Raw genomic sequence first — 13545 nt, forward strand, 5'->3', positions numbered from 1 at the left:
TTCGCCTGGTGTGCCAGTTGCGACCCTACCTGGACCGAGATGCCCTACGCACAGTCACTCATGCACTGGTGACCTCCCGGTTAGACTACTGCAATGCTCTCTACATGGGGCTGCCCTTGAGGACCACTCGGAGGCTTCAGCTGGTGCAGAATGCAGCTGCGCAAGTTGTGATGGGGGTTTCCCGATACTCCCATGTAACACCTCTGCTCCGTGAGCTGCATTGGCTTCCGGTTGCCCTCCAGGTGAGATTCAAGGTGCTGGTGATGACCTATAAAGCCCTAAATGGCTTGGGTCCGGGATATTTGAGGGAACACCTGCTGCCGGCATCAAGTTCTCTTCGTCCTGTGCGCTCCCACAGGGAGGGCCTTCTCAGGGTGCCGCCGGTAAAAGACTGCCGGCAGATAACACCCAGGGAGAGGGCCTTCTCTGTGGGTGCGCCTGCCCTTTGGAACCAGCTGCCCGTGGAGCTTAGGACTGCCCCCGACCTTCGCTCATTTCGCTGGGACCTGAAGACCTGGCTCTTCGAGCTTTCTGGCCCAGGCTGAGAGTTTTAATTGGGGTTTTTATATTTCTACTTCAGGGACTGAATTTAATCATTTTTAATTGTTTTTTTAATTTTTGTATTGATGTTTTAAACACCTTGTAAACCGCCCTGAGTCCTACAGGAAAAGGGCGGTATATAAATCTAATAAAATCTAAATCTAAAAGGGGCTTGGTTTAGAGCAGGCATGTTAAACGTACGATGTCACATGACATCACGCAACGTATCATGACTTTTTGCGTTTTCAGTATGATGCATCCAGCCCGCGGGCCAGCAGTTTGACACACCTGGTTTACAGCTAAGAATTCTGTGTGGACAATTGAGTTTTAGATGTTAGTTAATGTTAATATTTTAGAGTTCTGTTTGGACTTTTACTGCTAATTAGATAAGGAGAAGATATTATTTCTTTGATTTGCCTATTTATAAGAGATGAGTTATGGATGAAAAGTTTTATAATTTGTTAATTAAAAGGTGAAGAGATTATGAAATTATTTATACTTGTTACAATGAGAGTGGGAATTCATCTTCTTAAAGGGGGATTTCTTTTTATATTTTTATTTTCTTGCATTTTTTTCCTTTTTCCTTTTATTGTTCTTTCTAAAAATCTTAAAATACTGAAAAAATGGAACAAGGAAGCTATTTTTTACGAATTCAGTAATCATCTACCTTTCTCTTGAACAGATCAAAGGATTCATAGACCCTTCTGATGCTACAGAATGAGAGGCTCTATCTTGCATTTTTTTTCTTTTTGTTTCATGTGATAATCTCTATTTTGTTTTTCTTCTGTTCAATTGTTGAAAGAAAAAAACTTCAGGGTCCAGTACAAGCTGGGAATAAGCAAAATGGAGGCTGTTTGGAAAGAAGAATCTGGTTTATTTAGTTGCAGAACCAGAGAGAAATGGTTCTGGGGCAGCTGACCACATGGAGATGGGAGTGATGGGTTTTTATACCTTCTTGAGCTTTTGTGTTTCGAGGTATTCCTATTCCTGTGGCATGAACTTTGACCTGAGTTTCAACGTGCCCTTTTGCTATCCTAATGGTGGTGGGCTAATCCTATTATGCCCTAAAGGTCATGTCCTTCTTCCCTGGGGCTGGGGACTATGTCCTGTGTTGGATTTTTGGGGTGAGGGGTTGCTGGTTCTAGGGGTCTTTGTCTTTCTAATCCCATCAGCTCCAAGTTTCCTGACTCTTTCTGATAGGATTATAAAATCTGCACTTTTTTTTTAATTCCACTTATATCCCGCCCTTCTCCGAAGACTCAGGGCGGCTTACAAGCTTAGCAGTCTTCTACAGACCTGCTTCTGCTTGGGGCAGAGAGATTTGCGATTGGGGGCTCTGCCTAAGATTTTCTATTATTCCTGTGGGGAAATATATTCTTTTATATATATATATCCCCCAAACTATTTCCTTCTCTGGGGGAGCTGACTTCCCACACAATTATGTCTGAGTCTGAGACACTGCCTGGACAAATCCCTGCAGTTTTCTTGGCGAGATTTTTCAAAAGTGGTTTGCCACTGCCTTCTTTCTAGGGCTGAGAAAGACTAGCCCAAGGTCATCCAAATTAGCCTTATGCCTGAGACACGAACTTACAATCTCCTGGTATCTAGCCTGATGCCTTAACCTCTGCACTAATCTGGCTCTACTACACTAGCATAGTTTTTATATCTTTATTTCAGAGTTGAAGGCAGCAGTACCCAAGCCAAACCAGTTTAAAATAAAAGTTTAAATTTTTATTTACTTTTTATGTTAGTAGTTAGGGATGGTATTTTCTATCAAATTTAACAATATATGTAATGTTTTTAGGTTAGAAAGGGTAGGAAGAACCTTCCAAAAGCAAAGTAAACAAAGGTATGTTTTGGAGAATTGGACTATTCGTTTTGGAGAACAATTCAAATTTGCAAACTTTATGATGCTAATTTGATTATTAATTCAACAATTATTAAGGAAAATGTTAGTTTTATACAGTACTTGCAAAACTGGATTTGGATAAAAGCGATTGATAGAACATTGAATGCTATGCTGCAACTCTCCCCACGGACAATCGGGCTCTGAGAAATAAACTTTTGGCACTGATCTCTACAAGCTTAGTTTTCTGAGCTGCATGTAAATAAGCTCGAGGACAAGAACGCCACGGGCCAAACTCTCGGGCGCAATCTATTTTAAATTCTCTTCACTAGTTTCACGGCCTAGTAGTTTCTTGCTGACTTTACAACTGCCATAATTACTTTCACCAAATTTCATCTGTGTTTCAGACCTCCGTCGCTGCCAACTTTCCCGGAAAATGAAATTCCAGGAAGCAGAAATGACGGAAGACTGCGCCTGCGCCTTCTTAAGCAACATAGTCCCGCCAAGCAAATATGTTTGAGCACGCATGCGCAATGCCGCCCCGGGAAGCCGTTGCCTTGGCTACCGAGCTCCAGCTTGCCGTCTGCTCTTTCCATGCTCTGACGTCGTCGAATCGATGCCCGCGACTGCTTGCGTGGGACGCCCCGTTTCAACCGTCGTCGCCCGGCTGGAGAGCGCGGCTGACTGGCTGCATCAGGCACGGCTGCTACTCCCCAGCGAGCTCCCGAGCGCAGGAGGAGTGACTTGGTGGCGGCAACTGCCGCGACGCACGTCGTGAGTCCCAAGTCTTCCTCTCCTTCCACCTCCTCGATCAGCAGGATGAAGACCCTGAAGAAAATCCTGGGAGTGGGGAGGAAGAAGAAGAAGGAGCAAGAATCTCCGTCGCAACTGCACCGAGCGGAGGCCGAAGGAGACCTCGGGGAACTCGACACCTCCTGCAGCAACACGACCTCAAAGAACAGGATAAAGCTGGCAGGTGGGAAGGAGCAGGGCAGGGCTAGATTCTGGCCTCGTGTTCACGCGAACACCACTTCTCCTCGTCGCCCATCCCTGACTACTTGGAGCACCCTCTCCCTCCACGGGGTTCCGAGGGTGGCATTTCCCCCAGTGAGGCCCAAACAAATACCATCCGATGGTTGGAAGCTTGCAATGTGTAAAATGCTGAAGTTTTCAGTTCTGGTATAAACCATACATGGGAATAGGCTCCTGGAAATAATTTAGTTTCTTTTCCCACTTATACCAGACACTGTAATTAGGACTCACTGTAGAGGTAGTCCTTGACTTACAACAGTTCATTTAGTGACCATTCAATTTATGTCAATGAAAAAAAATGACATGACCATTTTTCACACTTACAACTGTTGCAGCACCCCAATAATCACGTGATCAAAATTCAGATGCTTGGCAACTGACTCATATTTATGATGGTTGCAGTGTCCTGGTATCATTAGATCACCTTTTGAGACCTTCTGACAACCAAAATCAACGGGGAAACCAGATTCACTTAACAACTGTTATTAACTGCAGTAATTCACTTAACTGTGGCAAGAAAGGTAGTAAAATGGGGCAAAACTCACTTAACAAATGTCTCACTTAGCAACATAAATTTTGTCTTAGTTGTGGCCATAACTCGAGTACTACCTGTAACTAGAAGCATATTATGCCTAATACTGTACCTTCAAATGCCTATCTTATAATGTATCGCTAATAGAATGTCATACTTCCTGTTAACTCTACTGTTGAAGTATCATTTTTCATATATCACTTTTTTATATGTTGAACTCTGCAGCTAGTTCCTGTATAAGTATTCCTTGAGTTATGATCACAATTGAGTCCAAAATTTCTGTTGCTATAAGTGAAACAATTGTTAAGTGAATTTTGCCCCATTTTACGATCTTTCTTGCCACATGTATTAAGTGAACCGCTGCAGTTGTTAAGTTAGTAACACAGTTGTTAAGTGAATCTGGCTTCCCACTGACTTTATCAGAAGGTTGCAGAAGCTGATCACATGACCCCTGGAGACTGCAACCATCGTAAATATAAGTTACCAAATGTCTGAATGTTGATCACCTGATCACGGTGATATTGCAATGGTTGTGTGACAGCTGTCATAAGTCACTTTAATGCTGTTGTGGATGGTCAGCAAAAGATTATGCTATGATTAGTGATGATTCCATGTAAGCTGAAACTTTTGTCTTTCCATTGTCACATAACCAAGAAACAAAGCTATCCTATATAAAAATAAAAACCGTAAAACTGGATTAGGATTAGATAATATATTAGCAGGGCGTTAAAGTAGCAGGCAAACAACTAAGTTATTGCTTTTTAGTTGACACTGTTCTTCCAGGTTGAGATTAATTTTGCTTTATTAAAGTATCATCTCAATATTGAATAAAATATTTTTTTCCTCATAGCCTTAAGCAGTATGTTGCTAAATATTCCAGCTACAAAAATAGACAAGATGGCTCATTTGATGGTCAAAAAGTTTTGTCTATATTAAGCAGTCCAGAAAAAGATGGAGATACTGGTATTATACTTGGTGCTCCTGCTAAAAATAAAGAAGGTACAGTTTTATATAGTACAAATGGCTGGTCAATTAGTACAACTCTAGCTCTTCCCAAATGGAAGTAGACATTATTGCTGTTGTTTGTAAAAATGTTTCTTTTGTGCTATAGGTTTGCAGAATATTTCCAACCCAACAGAAAGGTGACAAGGGTAAGAAGCAGGTTGAATTTACGCTGTCCCAAAAGTAAATTCCATGGAAGTTGCCACACTGTAGTGAAATTCTAGTGGCTTGTTATTTAAGAAACTGATTGAACGGAGTTGCTGGTGTATGACATAGCAAAGCAAACAGATGCATTTCCTTGATTGTTGGAAGCTCATGTCCAAAGCAGTTTTGGAATCTAAGCTAAACCTTATGAACACCAAGGAAATCATATTGAACAAGCTATTTTCTTAGAAAACTGGAAAATACTCAGGAGAGGATTTTAATGAAGGTTAAATTTTGGCAGAGTAATGTAAAGTTAGCATAATGCACATTCTAATTGAAGCACATATGTATTAAGAGCTTGTATGCTTCTAAGGGAAGCATCATCAGCACTGATATATCTATTGTGAATAAACTTGCTGGTTGCAAGTTAGTCTTGGCATAGGAGAAGTAACAGGTCACAGCCAGGAAAAAGAGGGTGGAATGTCAACCAGTAGCAACTGGAGTCCAATTCCAGCCATAGATTTTCCTTGGCAACAGGGATGCCAGTCTCCACTTGAGGAATTTTGTCAAGGAAATAGCTTAAATAATACTGAGAAATTCTACCAGCAAGGCAAACAAAGATAGATTTGCTCCTTTTGGGGGGAAGCCAATAACCACTTTTGGTCAGACCTACTAATGGTGATTTGTCACATTTGTATTCTAGTCAGTCTTCTGAGAAACAGGATATTACCTAGGATAGCTAATGTACTGACATCCTGCTGTTTATTTTTTCTTCATTTCTTGATGGAGCCGTGGTATTTTTCAAGACTAATGTCCCCATAATCAGTTTCTCAGCTTGTTCTTAGGAGTTGAATGCCCATTTCTTCCTTTTCAAGGCTATTCCCCTAACAAACATTTTATTGTTGATAAAGTTGCTACTCCTCATCTATCCTGAGGAATGGGCATAGACAAGAAAGCTTGATTTGATGTTGAGTTGGCCTACTCTCCGCAATCAGTTGGCTGGATTTAGAAAAAGTCTGCTATCTACTTGGTCTGGAATTGTTGCTGTTTTTAATGTTTTGCTAAGAGAAAATTAAATGTCTTGAATTGTATATATACTTTATGGTCTGTGAGCTTTCTTTTATAGGGAGGCTGCTAAATACAAAAATTGGCTGAGAATCATTGATAAAGTATTCTTTGAATTTTAAGTTGAAAATTCTAAAATCTATGTGAGTTGAATTTTTGAATCAGTATGCTCCCAGCTATGGATTCAGTTTTATAGACAAAGTTTGCAAACAAGAAGTGTAATTATTACTTTTGTTGTTAGGGATTATTATGGTTCATTTCACAGTCAGTCAGATGTTTAAACTGGATATGGCATTTTTATCCACCTATTGAATGCTTCTCAGGGATGTGGGATAGGGAGATGTTGTTTGATTGTCAAAAGATATAAGCTATTCCAAGTAAAGCTGCCTTTTACAATTGACTGATTATTATTGTTGTTGTTTTTAATATTTGGTGGCCTGTTTTTGTAGGGACTGAATGGCTGAATATACAAAATAGTACTTTTTTGCTGATTCAAGGAAGAAAAAAATGAGGGAGCAAGAGACGTCATAAATTTTTCCTTGAATTTTAAAAATCAAAATTGGAGGGGGGGGATTGGAAGGAAACAGTTTGAAATATTTCTATAGAATGTTCCAGGTGGACTATACACAGAATAAAACTGTTTTGCTTTTTACATATCTCTATTGCAAATATTAGAAACCAAAAAATGTATGGTTTACATATTTGTAATAAGTCTAGGAATTCACAGAAAATTTTTATTTTCTATGGCAATTCTGAATATCTGTAGGTAGCCAGTTTGGGCATAAAAATGTGTTGAATCAAATTTGATTCAAAAAATTAGTTTGAATCAAAAGTCAAACAAATAATGATATTCCATGTAAGACTGGATTTGGAGATCTATTTGTTATAGTTCTTAATTTTCAAAGAACAAGGGGAAAATACCACTGGATAGAAAATTTAAATGTATTATTCTTTTTAATGTGATTGCTACAATTACCGTATTTTCCGGCGTATAAGACGACTTTTTAACCCATGAAAATGGTCTCAAAAGTTGGGGGTCGTCTTATACCTCGGAAAATACTATTCACCTCTCTGATCTGCAGTCCCCGGCAACGCGCTCCGAAGCCGCCTCCCAGCCAGCATGTCGCCACCAAACTTCCCAGCCCACACCGCGTCTAGGCACTGCAGCCCGGATGGGTCTGATCCCGGTCAAGGGCGCCGCGGAGCCCGCTGGCACCGGGCGAGACCTGGCAGAGTTGTCTTGCGCGTGTGCGCGCTGGCCAGCTGCCGGGCGTTGGTGTGTCAATCACTCATCGGATCAGGGGAGGGGACGGAACGGCTTGGAGCTGAGCTGCCGCTGTCGCCGTCGCCACTGGGGTTCGGACGGGAGGGAGAAACCTCTTCGCGAGCCTCCCCTGCCTCCGAGGCAGGCCGGCGATCGCTGGAGGGACGGACGCGGCGTCGGACGGTCAGAAGAAGCAGCCGACGCGCGGAAGGCAGGCTCACGATGAGTCGAGGTGGGCCTGCGTCTGTGGCGTGCAGGGATGGCGGGGGTGGAACAGCGGTACTTGGTGCCCCTCTTTTTTTTTTTATTGAAAAGTTTTATCATACATTTTATCTTTGACAGTCCCCCCTACCCCTCCCCTGTCCCTCCCTCCTTACCCCTCCCCCCCTCCCCACCCCCCACCCCCCGACTTCCCAGAGCTAAGTACAAGGTATAAAAAACAAAAAAAGAATCATAAACAACCATATGCTAACAACCATAAACTCTAAAATCTATCACTCTCTAGCTCATATAGGATAACTACAAACACTATTAATATAGAATATATAAAAAAACAGAAAAAAAAGAAAGGAAGACTCATTCAAATGCTACATGAAACTTCCCAGTCCCATACTTGTTCTGGATATACTCAATCCATTCCTCTTAACAGTTTAATAGCCTCCTTAGTCTTCACATCCTCTGGATTCAAAATCAAAGCCTTTTCTTTTTCCTTTATTTCATTCTCCAATTCTTTCCTCCTAGCTTCCACAGCACGTCTATGTTTATTGTTCATATATATCAACACCCCTCTCATATAGGCCTTGCTAGCATCCCAAACCATGTCCATAGAGGTGCCCTTATTCATATTAATTTCAAAAAAATCCTTCATCCGCTGTTTACATTCTTCCACATTTCTCTGATTTCTAAACAAATTCTCATTTACGCGCCACGAGCGCCTATCTCTATTCTCCTTATTAATCTCTAGCCAGACTGGGCTATGATCAGAAATAGTTCTTGCACATATCTTCACCTTCTTAATCCTTGAAAAAAAGTCATTAGTCAACAAAATAAAATCGATCCTGGAAAAAGATTGATGTCTGTCAGAAAAAAAAAGTATAATCCTTTTCATGCGAATGTCTTTCACGCCAAATATCTCGCAGTTCCAAGTCATCCTTCATTTCAAAAAAGGATTTAGGCAGTCTAGCATGACTTGGGACGCGCTTAAAAGCTCCAGCCTTGTCCATCTGTACATCCAAAACACCATTCCAATCCCCCATAAAAATAAAAGATTTATAATCCAACTGGGTAAGCTTTGTATGAAATAAACTAAAAAAGTTTACTTGGTGCCCCTCTTGCCCGCAGACCATGCAGCGGCCCTCGCCAGCCGGCCTTGGCATGGCCGCCCCAAGCCCGGCTCTCTAGCACGTCTTTCAGGCCCGCCTGGCCAACCGTCTCCTGGGCAGGGCTTGGCTCCAGACGCGGCGGCTGCTCCGTCTGCAAATACTATCTCAAAGCCGAATCGCGCTTGGCTGTGCAGGCTGCCGAAAGGTGGGGACTCAGAGTTCCCGCGGTGGTTGCGGCTTCTGGCGTGCTGTTTGCAGAGTCTGGCCTGGAAGAGCACGTGGCTTTGCACCGTTTGCATCAGATGGGGCTGAATCTGAATCGGGCTTGTGTCGGACACTTGGCAACTGGCATGTAAGTATTTTCCAGTGTATAAGACGAAAAATCTTGAACATCTTCTCAAAAGTCAGGGGTCGTCTTATACGCCGGGTCGTCTTATACGCCGGAAAATATGGTAGTACTTTATAAGCTGATGCATGTTTACATTCTGAATTTTTATTATCCCTTACAGGCTTTGTGCTAAATAGAAAAATAGATAGAGAAGTGCAGGAATTGCTCAACAAGTCAGGAAGGGATTCGAGAAAAGGAGTAACAGTCTCTACAGGTCAAATTTGTAATAATTTATTTAAATGTTTAGTTTATAATCTGGATAGCCTGCTTGTTCTGTTCTTGCTGCTTTTAGAAAAGGTACTGATAGAGCAGAAGAATATTTGTAACCAGGGTTGAAATGAGAGGTGGGTACTCTTTCCGCTTGGTTGTTTTCTTGCAGATGTTTCATTACCCAGACTAGATAACATCATCAGTACTGGTAGGGAGTGGGTTTGCTCTCAATATATATGTGGCTTGCCCTGTTAATGTAGGTGGGAGTGATATTTGTAGTTACAGTATTTGGTTAGGTTGTTTACTATTAGCTTGTTTGGCAAGTCCTCGATTGGGATATTGTTTACTTCTTGATTTTTGATCTGATGTTAATCTTGGTGTTAATCTCTGCTCATTTGGGTGTTGAATGCTGGTGGAACATTGGTCTTTTTGTTGTCTTTTTGGCTTGTCGATTGTCCCTTGAATGGTATGTATATGTTGTTTATGTCTATATGTGTACTGATGGTCGATTTGTTAGTGTCAAGCTTCCAGAAATTCTTTAGCATTTTTTGGACTTGGCTTGGTCTAGAATGGTCACAATTTCCCAATTAAAACTATAGTTAAGTCTGTCCATGTGTTGTGAAATTAAGGAGTTTTACTCATGTCTTCTGACTGCTAGTTAGTGTTCATGGATTCGTTCTGCTAGTCTTCTGCCTGTTTACTGTATATTGTATGTTACAGATGACACCTGTTTTTTCTTCTGAGGCTGCTGGATCTTTTGCTTTACTTAGGATGTTTTGGAGGACTTTAGTTGATTACTATGCTATGTGGATGCCACGTAGTTGTAATATTCTGTTGGTGGTTTCTGAGATATTTTTGATGTAATTTATCTTTTTTACAACTTGGGTTGTGCTACATTGAGTTGAGTTGTCAGTTGTGTGGATATCCATTATGTTAAAAGATATTGTATAGATGATAAGTTTCCTTTTTCAGATGTTCAGGGTTGCTGTAGTGTGATTGTGTTTGTCCAAATAGTGTTTGTTTGCTTCTTTGTTAAATTTATAGGCTGCCCATCTTACCTCAAAGTAATTCTGGGAGACTTACAATAAATAAAAGATAAAAACTATATAAACTATATAAAAACATCGACAGACTTAACCATAGTTTCAACTGGAGAGACTGTGACTATTCTAGACCAAACCAAGTCCAAAAATGATTAATATCAACAATGAAGAAGTAAACAATACCCCAATCAAGGAACTGCCAAAACAAACTGTCAGACTTGCCCTAGCTAGGTCCCTAGGAAAGAAAGGTCCTCGACTCCATTTGGTTGATGTGATAGGTTCTTTTACTAAGGATTAGTGATTGCAGTGAAAGCAGGCTAGAACTAAAGTTCCTTCACAAAAAGTTACAGTATTCCCCCTTCTCCCTGTCCTCCCCCTTAGCCGGTCTGTCTTTGTCCACTGGCGTGCTACTAGGTGTTTTGGGAACTGCTTGGATGTTTGCTGCCACTTGGTGCACTTCGTATTCCTTTCCCAGTCTTCGTGGATTTGAAGACTGGAACAGGCTGGTTCTCACATTTCTGGCTTCTGCCAAACCTGTTACCCACTCCTCTTTACCTCATCTCGACCATGCCAATTACATGCCAATTATCTATTTCCTCTTCCCCCCCAGCCCCCTAACAATTTATAGCAGGATGCCAGCAAAGCGCTAAGCTGAAGATGGCAGATCTGACATTCCCCCCCCCTTTTCAGAGATGTCAGTTGTGTAGAGGAAAGCAAACGAGGGGAGAGAGAGAGAGAGAAATACAAATGCTAAATTAATTGATATTCAATGAGGTTTGTCCAGGTATTGTTCATGGAACTTTTTAAGTAATTTGGTAGCCCTTATATGTTGTGAATCTGCCCATTCTGTTTCGGAGGGTGGGAAGTCCTTCCACGCCACTAAGTATTGGGTTTTCCCCCAGTGGTATGTGAATCCAGAATGTCTTTGACCTGAAATGTTGCTCCCCCTCAATCATAATGAGATCAGTTTAATTGCTGGGCATTTAATAGAGGTGATGGCCGACTTTAGCAAACTGCAGTGGAACATTCGATGAACATGTCTGAAAGTTTTTGGCAATTCAAGTTCAACAGTTACTGGTTTGATGGGCCAATATATTTTGGACCCAACTTTTTTGAAGGTTGTCTGGACTATAAATATTTGGTGGATAGATAGACTTTGTCTCCAATTTTGAATTCTTTTGGTTTGGAGCATTTCTTGTCAGCTTGTTGTTGTTGTTTTTTTGTATGATTCCTTTACCTCCTCGAGTGCTTACTAATTGCAGTTCAGGAATTTTGCAATTGTGTATTCCATTCTTTTAAAGAAGCTGTTTGAGGAGTGGCTGCCTGTAGCCACTTTGAATGGGGTTAATCCAGTGCTATTATGTACCACAATGTTATAAGCCATAGCAAAAGGGAAGAGGTGTGCCAATCGTTTTGCTGGTAATTAAAATAGCATCTGATGTATTGTTCCAGGACTCCATTCACACATTCACCCCCCATTCGTTTCCGGATTGTGGGAGGAGCTATAGTTCCAAGAAAAAGTATGTAAACCCTTTGGGATTACGTGGAGTTTTGCATGAATTGGCCATAAAAAGCGCTCTAAACATCATGTAAGTCACAACAATAGAAAAACACAGTCTGCTTAAAATAATACTATACAAACATTAGCTTTTGTCATGTTTTAATTGAACATAACATGTAAACATTCACAGTGCAGGGTGGAAAATGTATGTGAACCCCTAGCCTAATGACTTCTCCAAGAGCTAATTGGAGCCAGGAGTGAGCCAACCTTGACTCCAACCAGTGTGATGATATTGGATATCTTGCTGACAGCTGTCCTGCCCTTTAAAAACACACACCTGTTTTGGGTTTACTGGTCTCAAGAAGCACTGTCTGATGTGAACCATGCCTCGCAGAAAAGTGCTCTCAGAAGACCTACGATCAAGAATTGTTGACTTGCATGAAGCTGGAAAGGGTTACAAAAGTATCTCCAAAAGCCTTGATGTTCATGTGTCCACGGTAAGACAGACTGTCTACAAATGGAGAAAGTTTAGCACTGTTGCTACTCTCCCTAGGCGTGGTCGTCCTGTAAAAATGACTGCAAGAGCACAGCGCATAATGCTTAATGAGGTAAAGAAGAATCCTAGAGTGTCAGCTAAAGACCTACATAAATCTCTGGCACATGCTAACATTTTTGTTGACACATCTACAATAAGGAAAACATTAAACAAGAATGGAGTACATGGGAGGACACCACGGAGGAAGCCATTGCTGTCCAAAAAAAAATATTGCAGCACGTTTGAAGTTTGCAAAAGAGCACCTGGATGTTCCACAGCACCAGAGCTATGGAACCAGTTACCGGTTGAGCTCCGGACGGCGCCCGATCTGTGCTCCTTTCGCCGCGATCTGAAAACATACTTGTTCGAGCAAGCCGGCCTGGCCTGAGGGGGGATTGGTGGGGTTTTTATCATTTGTATTGGGGTTTTTACTATGTATCAATTGTATTTTAATCGGGCATGTATTTAATTATCTTTTAGTTTTTGTAAATTTCTGTGTTTTATTCTTGCCCTGTACACCGCCCTGAGTCCTCCGGGAGAAGGGCGGTATAGAAATATTAATAAATTAAATGAAATTAAATTACTGGCAAAATATACTGTGGACAGATGAAACCAAAATTGAGTTGTTTGGGAAAAACACACAACACTATGTGTGGAGAAAAAAAGGCACAGCACACCAACATCAAAACCTCATCCCCACTGTAAAACATGGCGGAGGGAGCATCATGGTTTGGGGCTGCTTTGCTGCCTCAGGGCCTGGACGGATTGTTGTCATTGATGGGAAAATGAATTCCAGAGTTTATCAGGACATTTTGCAGGAAAACGTACGACTATCTGTCCGCCAACTGAAGCTCCGCAGAGGATGGGTGATGCAACAGGACAATGACCCAAAGCGTACAAGTAATTCAACAAAACAGTGGCTTCAACAGAACAGAATACGCCTTCTGGAGTGGCCCAGTCAGAGTCCTGACCTCAACCCGATTGAAATGCTGTGGCATGACCTTAAGAGAGCGATTCACACCAGACATCCCAAGAATATTGCTACACTGAAACAGTTTTGTGCAGAGGAGTGGTCCAAAATTACTCCAGATCGTTGTGCAGGTCTGATCTGCAACTACAGG

At 41.6% G+C, this 13545-nt stretch overlaps 1 protein-coding gene across 1 annotated transcript in view; it reads left to right on the plus strand.

Annotated features, from left to right (window-relative positions):
* Positions 1-2891: 2891 nt before the first annotated feature.
* The window catches only part of LOC310642775 (ankyrin repeat domain-containing protein 26-like), a 124750-nt gene continuing 114096 nt past the window's right edge, over positions 2892-13545 (plus strand). The window contains exon 1 of the mRNA XM_083366678.1: positions 2892-3362. Within this exon, the coding sequence (XP_083222804.1) occupies positions 3206-3362 (157 nt within the window). The 5' untranslated portion in view covers positions 2892-3205. The remainder of the gene's footprint in view (positions 3363-13545) is intronic.

This window comes from Vipera ursinii, assembly GCF_947247035.1.
Source record: "Vipera ursinii genome assembly, chromosome: 6".
Classification (NCBI taxonomy): Eukaryota; Metazoa; Chordata; class Lepidosauria; order Squamata; family Viperidae; genus Vipera; species Vipera ursinii.